The sequence below is a fragment of the Hippopotamus amphibius genome, chromosome 11 (assembly GCF_030028045.1).
Source record: "Hippopotamus amphibius kiboko isolate mHipAmp2 chromosome 11, mHipAmp2.hap2, whole genome shotgun sequence".
NCBI lineage: Eukaryota > Metazoa > Chordata > Mammalia > Artiodactyla > Hippopotamidae > Hippopotamus > Hippopotamus amphibius.
In genome coordinates, this window is record NC_080196.1 from 67,040,612 (window position 1) to 67,057,829 (window position 17,218).

Consider the following 17,218-nt stretch of genomic DNA (forward strand, 5'->3'; position numbering starts at 1 on the left):
AGTAGATTTTAAATGAGGTTTGTTAAAGTTAAGTTAAAATTGTCATTGTGTATGTAATGAAGGTGCATTTTTTTCTGTAAATTTCAAACTCTTTGGGTTTCTTCATGAACTTCTACTGGTGATGGACTAAGATGCTGAACTGGAATTTAGGGAAATATAGTTTTTATTTCTTGTGTCAAATAACTAATTTCATGGTAAAAGTTAAACAGGGTTTCTGAGGATCAAGTTTATCCCCAGTGTGAGCCAGTTAGCTCTGCTTTTGGAAGAGACAGGCCTTTTTTGCTCTCTCCCACTGCCCTTATTGTCCACCAATCTTATATATCCTATTTAAGCTGTCATTACTTTTTCTGTGTGTAATTAGCCAATTTCGAAAAAGAGGCTGGTCAGAGTAAAAGATGAAAAAATTTGCTCTTATTGCAAAATTAAATTAAAGAGCCATTTTGGCCATTTTTTGGACGATGAGCACCTGAACTTTATCTTTTGATGTTTTATCTTCTTGGTGACTGTGACTTTGATTAGATCACTTATCCTCTGCAGTTGAATTGGACTGAATGAAATGAAAATAAAATATATTAAGTGCCTACTACTGCCTGACTTTACTGCAGATGTGAAAACAAAGCACTTTGCAATTTACTGTAGGTGTGAAAACAAAGCACTTTGCATATTGCTTAGCACATAGTGAAAACCTAATAAATGCTAACTATAACTATTGTTATTGTTCTTAAGTATCGATGTATAAAAATGTTAATAATCGGATACTTTACTCATTAGAATGTATATTTTACATAATTTACTTTTCAGGTAAAAGGTGAACCTGAAATGATTGGAACTGAAGTTATTTCAGAATTCTTAATTAATAGTGAAGAATCTAAAGTGGTAATTGTTTTATTATTTTTCTGTCAAGCCTTTCTAAAAGTAACATGAAAGCAAATTTTAAAAATCCATTTTTTCAGTTTGTTTATATTCCAGTTTTCTTAAAAACTAAAATTTGGAATATTAGGAAACTGGAATTGCACAGGAATAAATTGGTTGGGAAAGTAGGTTTACAGTGGTCTTTAGTTTATTAATTTCCTAAGAAGCCTGGTGAAAAAAGCTTTTGCTTTCTTCTTGGGATGAGTATTGTAATTTCATTTGATATTTGGTTGACCAGAATATTTTGGTTTTTATTAATAGTATTGATGAGGATCCAGACCTATAATTGTTGAATTTAGAAAATTTCTTTTGAAGAAAATACTATTCAGTAAGAAAAATCAATTGATTATTAATTAAGTTTAGGTCATGAGTTTATATTGATATTTCTGCAATATTATGGAGTTCAGGTATTGCATTATTTAAGATATTCTGTAAACAGATAATAAGAGTGACTTAAATATCTTCACAGGCAAGGCTAAAGCTCTTTCCCCATCACATAGGGGAGCTGCATATTCTGGGAGTTGTTTATAATCTTGGCACTATTCAGGGCTCCATGACAGTAGATGGCATTGGTGCTCTTCCTGGATGTCACACAGGTAAAGCTATAGCATTGCTAAACAATTAGAAACTAATAATTAAATCTCCATAGAATAAAATGAAAAATGAGATATTTTAAAAATAGTTTTAATGTATGATTAATAAAGGCATTTAATCAGATGAAAGAATGAATAATTTGGATTATTTTTAACTCTGCCATTGCTTCAAAAATAAACAACTTTGTTCCCTTCTGTTGTATTTTTGATGATTCTTTGGTTCTACCGTATGTATTTTTCTTTTTTTGTTATTGATCCAAATTTAGTAAATTCTAACTAAGTATATATAACCATTGGTTGAGATGCCTGCTGCTAATACAAACATCGTCTTAGTATAGGCTGTTTTTTGAATATTTATAGAAACGTAGAGCAAATGAAAGACCAGTGTTTTCACATCATTGGATGTGAAACACCTTAAATTCTGTCATCTGTTTTGTTAAAAAGAGTAGGATTTAGAATTAAGCTGATATTCTTGGTGCCCCAGATGATAAATTTTACATAATTTTGAAGAGTAAAACTGCCAGTTATATGTTTAACATGGTTTGCCTGTTTTTTCCCTTTAATTTCAGAAAACCCTTCTAATATTACCTTTTAATATGTTATATGTAGTTATTTGAGTTTAAGCTGACAAGATGCTAGAGGGTTTACTATAAAATCCCTCACTTCTGTCTCTTCATTTTAGTAGCTAAGTTGTATTATTTATTTTTTAATTAATAGTCATTGGCAGACTTGAATTTAGCATTTACAAAAGCTGATTATTAATATCAGGAAATCTTTTGGGAACACTTGGAAAATTTGTTGGTCCTTTTAACCTTCAGTTGGATATTTCTACTTGCCTACATATCTAGGATAATTCAATAAAACATTTTTTTTTAAAAGTATTCAGAAGTGGAAGGAATCTGTAAGAATTCAAAAATTATAAACCAAAAACTGACAATAAAGTTGACTGCTATTCTGCATTTTAGTAGTATATGTGTAATTCTTGGTTGACAAGCACCAGACAAGGTTCTTTTATAAATAATCTTGATAATTTTTGAATATTTTAAGTAAATTAACTGAGGGTTAAAAACTTTTTGAAGATTCTTTCCTTTCCCACTGTACCTACCTAGGATTTTAATCTAGTACCACCAAGTTATGGTTGCCAATAAATTATAGCTAATGGCTTCATTTAAGGTGCCAAATACATGCATTAATAAATAACATATATTATTTTATGACATTAGTGGGAGGAGACCCTGAATTAACTATTAAAATAAATTGCATATTATAGCAGAATTTTTATGAAGTTTTAGTTTGAGTTCATTATTACGTAAAATGCTAATAGGGATGTGGGTCAGATGAGGTACGGGAAATGCTGCATTGTGTGTCTGGTCTGGGAGTATCATGGTGATCTTCAGCCCATTAAAGCCTCTGAGTATTCCAGCAGGAGATATAGTTGTACACCCTGGGTTTTTTCACACCTACATGCAACGTGTGGAAGCGTTTGAGGAAAATTTCACATGAGTATTAAATGAGTTTAATTTTGAGAGAGCTACCTATACTATTTTAACTTTCTTTGTGCAATGTATTAAGATGTAGTTATTTAAAATCCATAAGTAATTCAAGTTAGTATATATATTTGAATATGAATAGCTGTTCTGTCGGATAGATCTTTTTGGTTAATAGCCATTATGGTTAAATACAGCTTTCAAAAATTTCCTTTTTAGTGATGTGTAGTCCTTCTGCAAAGTAAGTAAATCCTAATAAAATGAGAGATTAAGTGGTATGCTATAGGTGTTGTTAAGCATGAAAATAAAATATGCTTAATTCTTTGATTAACCATGCTAATTAGCAGTTGTCTAGAGTTTTTCTAGAAGTAATCTGAAACATAACAGTATTCATATATTCAAGCTAAATTGATATCAGTTAACATACCAAATTATTTTAGGGCATTGATTTTTTTTATTTCAGGAAAACATTCCTTGAGTATGTCAGTCCGAGGCAGACAGGATTTAGAAATTCAAGGTCCTCGACTTAACAACACAAAAGAAGAGAAAACATCTATTAAATATGGTCCTGATCGACGTCTAGATCCCATAATCACTGAGGAAATGCCACTCTTGGAGGTATTTCACTTTTTTAAATTTCATGGACTTAATAATTTACCTATAAGGTAAGGATGGTATTTTGGATAGATTAATTTTAGACTTTGAGATTATTGATATATTGAATTGCACTTTTAAATTCTTGTTGGGGACTTCCCTGGAGGTCTAATGGTTGAGACTCCGTGCTTCCACTGTGTGGGGGTGGGGTGGGGTGGGGTGGGGTGGGTGGTAGGGGCATGTGGGTTTGATCCCTGGTCAGGGAACTAGGATCCTACATGCTGTATGGTGCAGCCAAAAAAAAAAAAAAAAAAATCTTGTTAAGCTAATGTTAAATAGATGTAATTCACAAAGATAAGTTAATCATGCAAATTGTTATTAAGTCACAGCCAGGTTATAAGATATAATCCTCAAAATCTAATGGAAGTTGGGAAAAAACTTCTAAAAGAACACTTTGGTTGTTATTAAAATCAATGGCTCTTTCTGGGTAAGATATAAAAATAGCACAGGAGTTAATTCTTATAAAAAATGTAAGCGATATAGGTAAGTATATGAATAAAAGCAGTGTTCCCTTCACTTTCTTTGTATCCCACCCTATCACACTTTCATGCCATCTTTTAGTTGCAAGAGATAGAAACTGATGCTAGGTAGCATTAACACCCTTCCCACCACATTATTTAGTTTGAAGGATTTTGGAATATCTCATGGAAACTAAAGTATAGAACAGTAAGTCTCAAGGAAGAATAAGGACTCAGCAGCTCCAGGGAATTTGCAAAGACTTTAGAAAGCATTACTTTTGATATGACTTTATTTAGTCTCGCAACTTCTGGTCTTTGTGCCCATTCATTGCAAGTTTTAAGTTTCTAGGAGAGAACTATGGCCCACCTTGAGTCAGGTGTCTACCTGAGAGTCAGGCCAATGGCACAACCATGAAGTATAAGTGTCAACACTGGAAGGAGGGCCTTCCTCTTGCATCCCCAGGTTTCCCTAGTAGGGGAGTTAGAAGCTTAGTCATTCACCTTCAGTAAGCACCAGTGATACCTAACAAAGTGATGTTTCTCTCTGAAAAGAGAAACATCACTTACGTATATTTTTAGTCATCATACTGCATATTTTATCCTGTGACTTGCTTTTTTGTCTTTTTTTTTTTTTTATTAAATCAGTTTATCGGCTGCATTGGGTCTTTGTTGCTGTGCACGGGCTTTCTCTAGTTGTGAGCAGGGTCTATGCTTCGTTGTGGCGTGTGGGCTTCTCATTATGGTGGCTTCTCGTTGCAGAGCACAGGCTCTAGACGTGAGGGCTTCATTAGTTGTGCCATGTGGGCTCAGTAGTTGTGGCACACGGGCTTAGTTGCTCCGTGGCATGTGGGATCTTCCCCGTCCAGGGATCAGACCTGTGTCACCTGCATTGGCAGGCGGATTCTTAACCATTGCGCCACCAGGGAAGCCCCACTTTTTTGTCTTTAACAACAAAACTTGGTTTTTGTTTTCAATCAGTAAAAATTCTTTTTTAACAGCTACATGAGGTATTCTTTTATTTAGATATAATGTATTTTAATCATTTATATATTGATGGGTGTGGTTCTAGGTTTTCACAGTTACTGACAGTTCTGCAGTAAACATTATTATGTATATATTTTGCCCATGTTCTGCTTTAGACTAGACTTTTAGACATGGAATTGCTGGAGGTCCATTGTGCAATATACTAGAAAATTACCTCCAGCAAGGCTGTAGGAACTGACACTTTTCCTGCAGAATGACAGTGCCCATTGCCTCACTTCTGTGCCATGCTGGATACTATCAGATTTTGGGGGTTTTGGTTGGTTTTTTTTAAACATTTTCAAATCAGATTGGGGGAAAATGGCATTTCTTTGATAACTAATAAGGTTGGTTGGTCTTCATTTTTTTTTTTTGTCCATATGATTTTTTTCTTCTGTAAGTCCATATCATACCCTGTAATTGGGTGTTACTTCCTTTTTCTTATTGGATGATTTTATGGGCACTAATCCTATACCTATAGTGGTGGGATAGGTAACATGCTCGTGAAAATGGTGATGTGTGTGGAGGGAAAGGTATTGTTGAGCTGTATGTATTTTGCCCAGATTTTACACTTGCTTAATTATGTTGCATTTAAAGAGTTGCGTAGGGCAAATAACATACTTAGAGACTGATGTCAGTGCTAGTTTCTGGTTGATAAATATTTGCACATACTTTAACTTTGATTTTAAAGATTTTTAACTTATATGAAATCATTCTTAACTGATAGTCCTTTACTTGGTTGCTTCTAAGTTTTATATTTACTTACAGAGATTTCCCTAGTCAGAACTTTTATAGTTTTATTTTTTAATGTGTGTGGTTTTTTTTTGAAATCCAAGGGAATATACTCTCTGAATGTCAGGAGGGTAGGAATCAAACTTTGTTTCTGGTTCCAATTACCATTAATTGAGTATTGACAACTCATTATGACATCTTTCTAATATTACTGATATCCTGAAATTACCCATTTTTCTAGTATATTACCTGGAAGTATATTACCTGGATGATACCTGTTCTTGACATTTCCTCTTCTCTTTTTGTGTCAATGCCATACTTCTGTTTTACCATCTTTTTTTAATTTGGCAAGCCAAGGCCTACTCATAATAATTTTTTTCTTGTACCACTTTTGTCCAAGTTTGTCAAGTTCTTCCCACAATAATATAGTAATAAAAATTGGAATTTTTATTAGGATTGCATTGCCTTAGCTAGGAGTTTTGAGACTGAAGATGAAATGAGTTGGGATCCAAATATTATTTTAGGGCTATTCAATCCCATTGTAGTTTAGAAGTCACTAAGAAACATTTTGCTTAGGATGGTACATGTAAGAATTTGCTGGAGCTTACTTGCAAGAGGGGAGATTCTGACCTCTCTGGTTAACGTTTTGAGAGAAGTCAGTAGAGCATACCAAAATACTCAGTTTTTATAGATTCTACTAGCTTATGGTTTTTATTATACTATATCAGTTAAATGTTCTTCAGTTATTAAGACTATTAAATGTACCAATGGTTTTTAAGTGCAGTGCTTCTCAGGCACACATTGTTAAGGATAGAGTTCAGCTTTTCAGCCTTTGTCTAAGCCCATCTCTAATTATCTGCTCTTGGAAAGTTTCTTCGCTTAAAAAATGAGGAAAGTTGAACCAGATGATGTTTGACTTTAAATTCTATTTAACTCAGCAGTCTTTAAATTTACATTCATCTTGTTTTTGTTACTGCTGGTTCTGTTCTTAACCTTGCCTCTCGCATACCATAGTGGTTTTGTTTTGTTTTTAAATTTTATTGTTAAAGGTGCATTTCTCCCTGAAGAGGGTATTTTAGAGCAGAGAACCTCTCGTTCTTCATAATAACAATTGGTGTTCAGTTGATTAAACCAAAAAGCTTGTGAAGTGAATACTAAGAAAACTATAATAGATCCACACCCTAAACATTTTACCTTAACTTGAAACATACAGATATCCATTTATTCACTATTTATGGGGTGTGGATTTATGTTAGAGGCCTTTTGAGTTCTTTGTGTTGGTATGGGTTTCCTAATATGAGTTTCATTTCATCTTCAATTTATTCATCCACATCCATAAGTAGACATTTTAAGTTTTCAGTTTTGGTTTCTTCAGAGTGAGAAGCTAAAGGAAATTTTTAAGTAATCTAAGTACATTATATGTCTAGATTTTATCTACAGATAAAAGTTGTACTTTAAGGTATAGAAGAAGGTGGGTTTAGTAGAAAGCCAAAAGCTACTAATGTTCACTTGCATAAACATCATTTAGTATTTTCTACTAAAATACCAAAGTTGGTTAATACAACAGACATGGTATGATGGAGGTCAAGTAAGAGACCTTTTATTATATTTGGATGAACAATAGTGTACATTAATATTAGTAAAAAAAAAAGTATAGAATATTCCCATTCCTAATATCTTATGTCAGAAATATTTTATAGAGTTTGAAGTGTTTAAGGGAATAGTGAAAGAAGTAATCAATCTACATCTGATGAAATCGTCTCTTACAATATATATTTATCAAAACAAGCATGAGGATGAAAATTACGGAAACTGAGAGAAGATAAAAATCGAAGTGTCATGTAATAACTCTCATGTGTGTAGCATACTGAAAGCAAACAGTGAACTGTGAGCTGTATCTACTTATTAGAAGTATTTTGTTTTTAAGTTCTGTTTTAGAAAAAATGGTGTCATTCCAAAACTTTTTCTTCGCATTAATTTTTAACATTTTGTTAGGAAAAATTTTCACATAGAAAAGCAGAAAGAAGAGCAGGCGCCTTCAGGTTCTCACTGCACAGGCAGTATGTTGTGTATATGTAGTTTATTCAACCAGACTTGTCTATAACTTGTGTCCAATCACTTGCTGTTACAGATAAAACCACAGTGAATAACCTTATGCATATCATTTTTATACATTATGTATATGCATATCACACATACATCTTTAGGATAAATTAGTAGAAGTGACATTCCTGGTTCTTGGTCTTATTTTCCATTAAAATTTGAAGCTGTCCAAAACATCACCTGTTTAAAAGGACTTGTAGCAACAATTCATTTGAAAAAGGCTAAATATACTGGTTCTCCTTAGGGTCAACATAGTGTATTTAGTAAAACCTTTATACTGAAGATATATTACACAGTATCCTACAAACGGTGTATCACTGGTTTTCTTCCATCACCCTTCCCTTTCTACCAGTACTGTAGCCTTCGTGATGGTAACTGGGTGTCTATGTGTGTTTTAGGGTGTCTTTACAGTACTGTGTTTCACTTGTTACTCATGCAGTTGTTTTTGATGTAACAACTCAAAATTATTCCCTCACAGATTTTAGCTTATTTGACTAAGCTTATTTGATACTGGCTAGTTAGTACGTTGTCAGTGTCATGCTATACGTAGTTATTTTTGCCTATCTTCTTAATCTTTGTTTTGGATTTCTGCCTTAATCCCTTACTTTCTCATGCCCATTTTTAAAGCTTCTAATTTCCCCAAATTTTATCTTATTCCTTAAGAATATGGCCATAATGAAGTCCAGTTCAGACTTAGATGAAAAGACTCAGATATTTTCATTGGACTTTTATAACTCCTTTGGGACAGCTAGCTGTAACTTTATTCCTCATACTGTTGGCTTTATATTCTTCCTTTCTTAGATGCTGTCAGAGTACTTCTGACATTTATGCTGTGAATCTTTTAAATGCAGATGACGTACTGGATGATTTTGCTAGCTCATATTTCCAGCTCTTACCTGAAATCATGAGGCCAGGCATGTGTTGGAAGTCAATTTTTAAAAAATTTTTTTAGAAATTGCACATGTACATATGTGTGTTTTTATCTAAAGTGTTATGTGACCCCTGTTAGGTTCATGGCAGCACCTGGTAATCAAGCACATTAACATGGCTTGAGTGAACCACATGAATATCACACTAAATGGAAAAGGCTATAAAGAGCCTCCATTAGTCAAATCAGGTTTTGCTCCCACATGGATTACTGAAAGCCTGAGGATGTTTGAAGATACCGGGTTTTTAAATTATGGATGTAGAATTGTGCATCTGTATGTTCTTCCCTCTTAAGACCTATTGTGCATCATTTCATTTTAATGATGTGTAAATAGATAGTTGAGCTACTTTTTAAGTTAACAGTGTTCAGGGCTTTTTAGCAGGTAATTGTTCACATAGCCACGTTAAATTACTTATAGCTTCTCTTGTCTGTAATCTTTGTAGTTGTGAAAGTTTTGTGGGTGGCCCTCTAGTTATTGACATTGTACCTTTAATTCATGATTCTGAAATCTGCTACTGAGTAACATTGGTCTCTGTCTCATCCTCTTTTTTAAAATAGAGTTCTTAATTGCCACATACCCAGGGAGATATCAAAGAAAATTAATAAAATACTTGTAAACCTATAGTACAGAAATACAGCATCTTAAAGTGTTATTCATTTAGAGGTTCAGAATTTTTAACAGACAATATAATAATATTTTTTCCCTCCAATGCAGGTGTTCTTTATACATTTTCCTACAGGGCTCCTCTGTGGAGAAATCCGAAAAGCATATGTAGAATTTGTCAATGTCAGCAAATGTCCTCTTACTGGATTGAAGGTTGTTTCTAAACGTCCAGAGTTCTTTACTTTTGGTGGTAACACAGCTGTTCTAACACCGCTAAGTCCCTCAGCTTCTGAGAACTGTAGTGCTTACAAGACTGTTGTGACAGATTCTACCTCTGTGTGTACAGCACTCATATCATCAGCTTCTTCTGTAGACTTTGGCATTGGCATAGGAAGTCAGCCGGAGGTGATTCCTGTTCCCCTTCCTGACACTGTTCTTCTACCTGGAGCTTCAGTTCAGCTACCAATGTGGTTACGTGGGCCGGATGAAGAAGGTGTCCATGAAATTAACTTTTTGTTTTACTATGAAAGTGTTAAAAAGCAGCCTAAAATACGGTGAGTATTATAAAACTTTAGATTTAACCTCTGCGTTTAGTACATACAGACACGCACACATACACGCACACAGATATACACCCTTTCAAATAAACATTTTAATATTTAACATGTCATTGTTTACTAAGAAATTACCCCCTTCCAAATTATGCATGAAGTTTATATCTGAGGTTGTCCCTAATCCAACTGTAAGTTCTAAGTAGCCAAAAGTGGAAAAAAATTAAGCTACATTAATATTTTTCATGCTTCTTTCTATAAACTTCATGATTCTTTGATACAGCTAAGTACTATGGCCAAAGTTATCACATAATAATGAAATTCACAGGTACTGTGTATTAAAACAGGGTGTCATTTGTATATGAAGACAACTTGCCTACAGTCATCCTTTTTATTTTTTAATTTTTATTATTTTTCTTTTGTAAAAATATTTAATGAGATTTAATTACATTTTTATAAGTAAAGATTTAACTTTAATACATTTGATTTAAAATTTGATAGATTATGATCTGCATTTGCATTTAACTAGTTTAGGTTATTTTATTTTTAATTTTTTCCAGCTTTATTGAGGTAAAGTTGACAAAATTGTATCTATTTAAAATGTACAGTGTGATGATTTGATCTATGTATACATTGTAAGATGTATACATTGTAAGATGATTACCACAACCAAGTTAGTTAACACATCCATTACCTCACATAGTTACCTAAGTCATCCTTTTTAAAGAAAATTATTTTGTTTTACTTTTCCTTTTCCCTAGTGCCCTCACCTGCCTCCTAAAATGTTTGTATTTGCAGAGCAGGTGATTTGAGTGGTGTTATGGGTATCTCTGAAGAAATCAAACCTAACTGACTTACACAAGGATCTGTAGCTTGTCTGTTGCACAACAGAGTATTTTGTGATAATGCCATTGTCATTTTTACAAAATTAACCCAGAATAATTGTGCTACATTTTAAAATTTAATGGCTATTTAAAATATCTTGTAAGGCTGTGAGAACAAAAAGATATAATATTTGTAAGGGCAAGTACATTTTAGGTCCTCAGTAAATGTTAATTCCCCTTAACAAGATGATAGAGAGTTCTCTGGCCAAAGCAATCCATTAAGGCTTTGTGGAATGTAGTAGTGGTGAAATGAGCTTCCAAAGAAAGTAAAGATTTCCGAATTTGGATCAAAGGGTTTAGACAAGATAGTAGTGGTTATTCCAGGAAGTAGCTGTATATATGAATGAAAATTTCCAAGTTGGGAAATATGAACTGAATATAATTAGTTTGGTTACAGTATAAAATGTGTAAAGGGAGAATAAAGGTTGAATTGTAAAGCTCTGTTGTGGAGAGGCTTAAATGCCAGGTGAAAGTTTGAAATTTACTTGGTAAGCATTCAGTAACCTTAGAACCACTATCAGAAGAGGCATAGTCAAGACATGACTATATGATGATTATTTTCATGTGCTATATACCATGGGTGAATTTGATGAACAAGGAACAAGGGAGGCTAATAGTTTTCTTCCAAATTCAGAATAAAGAATTGAACTAATATTAGGCTAATTAGATAATTTTACCTTATTGTATTTGTCTTGGTTTTTTTAGAGTATAAATGGTCCTGAGAGTGAATAGGTTTTAAAAGCTTTATTTGGAATTAGAGAATCATAACACTGGGAGAGGGTCTTAGATTAAATTTGTAATTTTTACTTCTTTAGTCACAGAATATTAAGACACACTGCAGTCATTTGTACCAGTCGATCTTTGAATGTGCGAGCCACTGTCTGCAGAAGTAATTCTCTTGAAGATGAGGAGGGCAGAGGAGGCAATATGCTTGTCTTTGTGGATGTGGAAAATACCAATACTGTAAGTTGGTTTAAAACTAAATTTTGTTTTTAATTATATTTTGAGTGTATCCTTTGTTTTTCTTCATTATTTTTTTCCCTTCACAAGACAACATAAGCTAGGAATTTAAGAATGTTCTTAATAGAATAGAATGTAAAAACATATTCTCAATTTGCTTTGTAATTTTATCCCTCAGTCCTTCAAGTAAAAGGATCTAGTGGTATTAATATGGTACATAATCATACGGTATATAGCCATATACCAGTAATTCAATCCAAAAAGGATCTCATAAAGTGCTTTCTAGTCTCACCATTGAGAATGTCTTTTGATGTACTTAAATTTACAAAATTCTCTTAGAATTTCACATTCAGTATTAACTTGACAACCCCTCACGTATACATTTCCAACAGTACCATTTCCTTTATAGAAAGCAGTTCAAACATTTTACCATTCTTGTGTATATACTCTAAATATCAAAGTGAATATTCTTGAAGAAGGGAATGTGATCTTATTAAAGTAGAATCTTAGCTTCAGATTGATTCAGTTTAGATACCTATTTGAAATGTTACTTATTAATTCTGTAATGTCCTTTTTCTTGTAGCTTCATAAATTTGTGTGGTCACTTCACTTTAGGATATTTAGGGTCAATGTGGTGATACTTTGGTGATCTTCCCCAAAAAATCAGTATTTGTGAGATTAAGAACATTTGAATAATTTCAAATTAGCTCTTAATTCAGGAGAATAAAAGGTTTGCAATTTAAAAAACTTTATGTATGTTGACTGTATATTGGGATTCTGTTCTTTGTTGTTTTTTTACCCTTAACAGGAATGTCATAGAAAGATCAGAAGAAATAAAATGAAAGTACTATGGTTTTGATTAAAAATTGGCAGCAAATAATTTTTGGTATATTAAATAACTCATTATGATAGATTCTAATAACTGAATGCCTTTCAGTATTTAAAAATTTGCCACTGGGCGTATATTATAATTAAATCTTTTCCTTGGATAAGATGATGACTTATCTGTTTTAAGAATGTTTATAGAGGGATTTAAATAATTTACATTTCTGAAATGTATATTGTTAATTTATTTCAGAATAAAAATTTCATCTTATGTTAATTGGTACTGACTTTGGTAGCAATGTCGTTCTCATTAGAATATTCTAGGTTAGTGCTCCTAAATCCTGAATGACTCTTTATTTCTTTTTGATAGAGTGAAGCAGGTGTTAAAGAATTCCATATAGTACAAGTATCAAGTAGTAGTAAACACTGGAAGTTACAAAAATCTGTAAATCTCTCTGAAAACAAAGGTTTGTGCCTTTTTCCCTTTTCATAATAAATTCTCATATCTTCATTGGTTGATTTTTTTTTTTTTTTTCAGAACAGTACCAGAATATCATAGGATTGTTGGTGCCTTTCTTATAGTTAACTTTTGTAAGCATTAAATTGTGCTTTCATTACTTTACATGACTGTAAATGAAATCACCCATCTTAATCTACTCTTTCCCATCTTTTTATTCCATAGCTTTTTTATTTGTATATTCTTTTTTCTTTTTTTAAAAATTCAATTGTAAAATCAGTGCCTGAATACATGGTCACTGTCAAAATTTCAAACAGTATAGAAACATATAAACTAAAATTAAAAGTTTCTCCTTGTTTCCCTTACTATTGGTAAGCTGGTTTTTGTGTGTATAACCATACTTGTATGTTGACTGGCTTTTCTGTGTATTTCCATTTCCACAAGTGTGCATATTAAAGAATATGCACACTTGTGATACATATTGTCAAATTGTTTTCCAAAATATTTCTACCATTTTATCATCCTGCCAGTAATATGGAAGTGCTTAGTTAGTACTTATAAGAGTAGATTGAAGCTGGCAAAATATTTACTCTTTCTGGAAAGAATTGTATAATATATTTTAAAAGATTTAAAAAAAAGTTTAACACAGTAATTCTTATTTTTGGAATTTATACAGAGGAGTTAATTCAAAATATGAGAAGATCCATATATTCAGAGCAGGTTATTGCAAGATTATGTTTAATAGGGTAAAATTGAATGTAGCTTTAATGTGAATTAAGCTATAACTCAGATTATTTCATAGCATTAAAATATATAAGCTTTTAAAATGTGTCTGTGATAGTGGGAAAATGCATCATAGCCAAGTGTGTGCATATAAAAATATTGATATAAATCATCCATATGAATAAATACTGGTAGGAAATGAAGAAAGGACACAGTGGTGGAATTGTGGATTCCCTGGCTCCCAAGTTCCAATTTTTCAAATTTTCTCTTTATCCATAATGTCATACATATCTGAATATATATGCACATATGAACATGTACAAGTATTTTAAGAAAGTTGAATCTTACCCTTTTAAAGAGCCAAATAAGATTTGCTTCATGGAGAGGAAAGCAGAAGTGTTTTTCATTAAACATTATTTATAATTATTAAATATTTTACAGTTTGACTGAAGAAGTCAGAGTAATGAATTAGGTTTTACCATGTTATAAACTGAGAAAGATCTTTGAAATTTTCTCTCTTCTCTTCCTAGATGCCAAACTTGCCAGTAGGGAGAAGGGAAAGTTTTGCTTCAAAGCAGTACGATGTAAGGAAGAAGAAGGTAAATTCATTTTACTGTCACACTTTCTTAAATGATCATTTTATATTTCATGCCAATGATATGATTAGTTTGTTCTCCCCTGTTTTTTAGTTGCTACACAGTCCTCAGAAAAATATACCTTTGCAGATATCATCTTTGGAAATGAACAGGTATGAAAATAAGCACAGTAGCGTTTGATTTTAGAAGTCATAGTTTGGAATATCTTGACTATTTTGGCAAAACTATTGCTTTAGTGATCCCCAGATTCTTTGGTGGATAAATATGTCAGCTTTGTTGGGTTTTGCAACTTGTCTTCATGCCCCAAAGCTAATGAAAATGCTATATGGAGTATACCATTTTAATTAGTTATTTAAAATTAACTTTGTTTTAGAGTGTAATATACTCGTGAGATAAGTTTAGTCCTTGGGATTAAAAAAGGAAACAGGATTATAAGAAGGAACCTGTCTATTTGGGAATGTGATCACAGTGGAACATATAGATGATAACCCTCTGGATTTGGGAATATCATATGGTTCTGAGACCCAAATAATAAGCTGTTTTGTAATTTTAAATGTATTATTGACTAGGGCAGTGATACTCCCAATAATTATATGTTAGAACCAGCTAGAGAGTGGTTTTTTCTGACTTTGAAATAGTGTACATTGTAAGTCACCTGGGGATCTTATTAAAATGCAGAATTCTCAATCAGTGGGACTGGGTGGGACCTGGGGTTCTGAATTGCTAAAGCTCTGAGGTGATCTTGAGGTTATTAGTCTGCACACTCTATTTTTTACCTAGAGAGTTTTTATAAAAATGAAAGCTTTGCCTTCCCACCTCTAAAGCTGTGGCTCATGACACTTTGGGTGGAGTTTGGGAGTGTACATTTTCATCCAGCCCTGCAGATAATCTGAAGAGGTGATCTGGGTACCTGCTTTGAAAAATGCTGGGCCAAATTCCCTATCATTGTGTGCTGTTACTAGTATTATTCCTTTGTGTTCTTCTCCTTGATAATTCCAAAAATACTCATGCTTTCGTATTGTGTGTATCATTTGCCTCCATCTGACTCACTCTTTGAACTCTCTTTTGGCCATTTGAGGAAGCAGCTATTTAGAAATATCCCAGAGCTCCAAAAGCCCAATAATTCCAGAATGAATATGACTTTTGGACACTGTGCTTCTTGAATGGTTGAATTTTAGCTTTTAGGACTTCAGTGGTTTGTTTTGTTCAGGTGTTTTTACAAAAACTCCCTAGAAACATCATCAAGACCCTTCAATTATATTAAGGTTGTAATTTTTATTATGTTTGTTATTAATAATTTTGTATAGGAGCACTGAAGATGGCATAAACAAAGACATTTTTCTTTTTGATGAATCTGAGTAAATAGAATTTACCAAGCACTACAGGTTAATGAGATAACTGTGTGGACAGTGGATTACCAGAAAAAGTACATATCTAAGGGGGAAAAATCTATATATTTATTAATATTTAATGGTTAACTTGAAGCTTAACATCTATATAATATAATTTATAATGCAGGAAATTGTGTAGATATTTTACTATGAAACATAGTATTCCATTAATTAAGGGATAACTCTTTAGTTCTGAGTCTGTTTAAAAATCTTTTCTCTTGTTTTCTCCCTTCAAGAATAAAAACCAAGTTAATGCCAGTAACTCATTTGCATTCTGTTTCTTTGGATATCATTTAGTCTTCCAAGTATTTGAATGGGAAATATTTTTTATTTTTAATAGTAAAAAATATAATTTCTTTTTAACAATTTACTTTTTGAAAAATTGAAATATAAGGACTTCCTTGGTGGTCCAGTGGTTAAGACTTTACCTTCCAATGCAGGGGATGCGGGTTCAGTCCCTGGTCGGGGAGCTAAGAGCCCACATGCCAAAGAACCAAAACATAAAACAGAAGCAATATTGTAACAAATTCTATAAAGACTTAAAAAAAAAGTAGTCTACATCCAAAAATCTCTAAAAAAAAAAAAAAAAAATGAAGTATAGTGAATTTACGATATTGTGTTAGTTTCAAGTGTACAGCAAAATGATTCAGTTATACATATATATGTTGTTTTTCAGATTTTCAACAATTTACTTTTTATTCATTTTCTTAGTGATACTCATTCATCCTCACTGGATACTTAAAAGGTCAAAGCCATTGTCATGGCAGTGTAGATTTATAATTTTGAGTTTTGAACTTTAAGATTCAGGGTAATTTGTATCAGAAATTTTAGGTACTCAAGTCTTAGGTTGGCCTCCTTGTATTCAACCAAATTGATAAGGAAGTACTGAATAAGCCTTTTGGGTATATGTAAGTTGTAGAAATATAAATTTCGGCGGGGTATATCTAACTGAAAACACATACACAAGTGGTTTTCTTTTAACAGATAGTAAGTTCAGCAAGCCCATGTGCAGACTTCTTTTATCGAAGTTTATCCTCTGAATTGAAGAAACCACAAGCCCAGTCTTCTGTGCATACAGACAAACAGTCAATAGAGGACACTATGAGATTAATTCAGAAGTGCAGTGATGTGGATTTGAATATTGTCGTATTATGGAAGGTATGTGTTGCTAAATTATTTCAGCAAGCCTCAGTTATACTTGATTCTTAAGCTGAAGAGTAAATGTAAGCTGCTATTTAGATTTTCTCTGCTTAAATTTTCCAATTTGAATATTAAAGTAGTTTTATACATTTTTTTAACAGTTCCAAAATAATTTTTTTTTTGCCTGAAGGGAAGAATTC

At 32.6% G+C, this 17,218-nt stretch overlaps 1 protein-coding gene across 7 annotated transcripts in view; it reads left to right on the forward strand.

Annotated features, from left to right (window-relative positions):
• Window positions 1-17,218, forward strand: part of TRAPPC8 (trafficking protein particle complex subunit 8) — an 81,550-nt gene that overhangs the window by 49,574 nt on the left and 14,758 nt on the right. For 6 of the 7 annotated variants that reach the window (XM_057698421.1, XM_057698423.1, XM_057698422.1 and 3 more), the window contains 9 exons: window positions 802-876; window positions 1,382-1,508; window positions 3,456-3,610; window positions 9,603-10,045; window positions 11,742-11,889; window positions 13,082-13,178; window positions 14,422-14,490; window positions 14,581-14,639; window positions 16,863-17,036. In XM_057698421.1, coding sequence (XP_057554404.1) covers window positions 802-876; window positions 1,382-1,508; window positions 3,456-3,610; window positions 9,603-10,045; window positions 11,742-11,889; window positions 13,082-13,178; window positions 14,422-14,490; window positions 14,581-14,639; window positions 16,863-17,036 — 1,347 coding nt within the window. The remainder of the gene's footprint in view (window positions 1-801; window positions 877-1,381; window positions 1,509-3,455; window positions 3,611-9,602; window positions 10,046-11,741; window positions 11,890-13,081; window positions 13,179-14,421; window positions 14,491-14,580; window positions 14,640-16,862; window positions 17,037-17,218) is intronic. The other variant, XM_057698425.1, reaches the window with a different exon arrangement.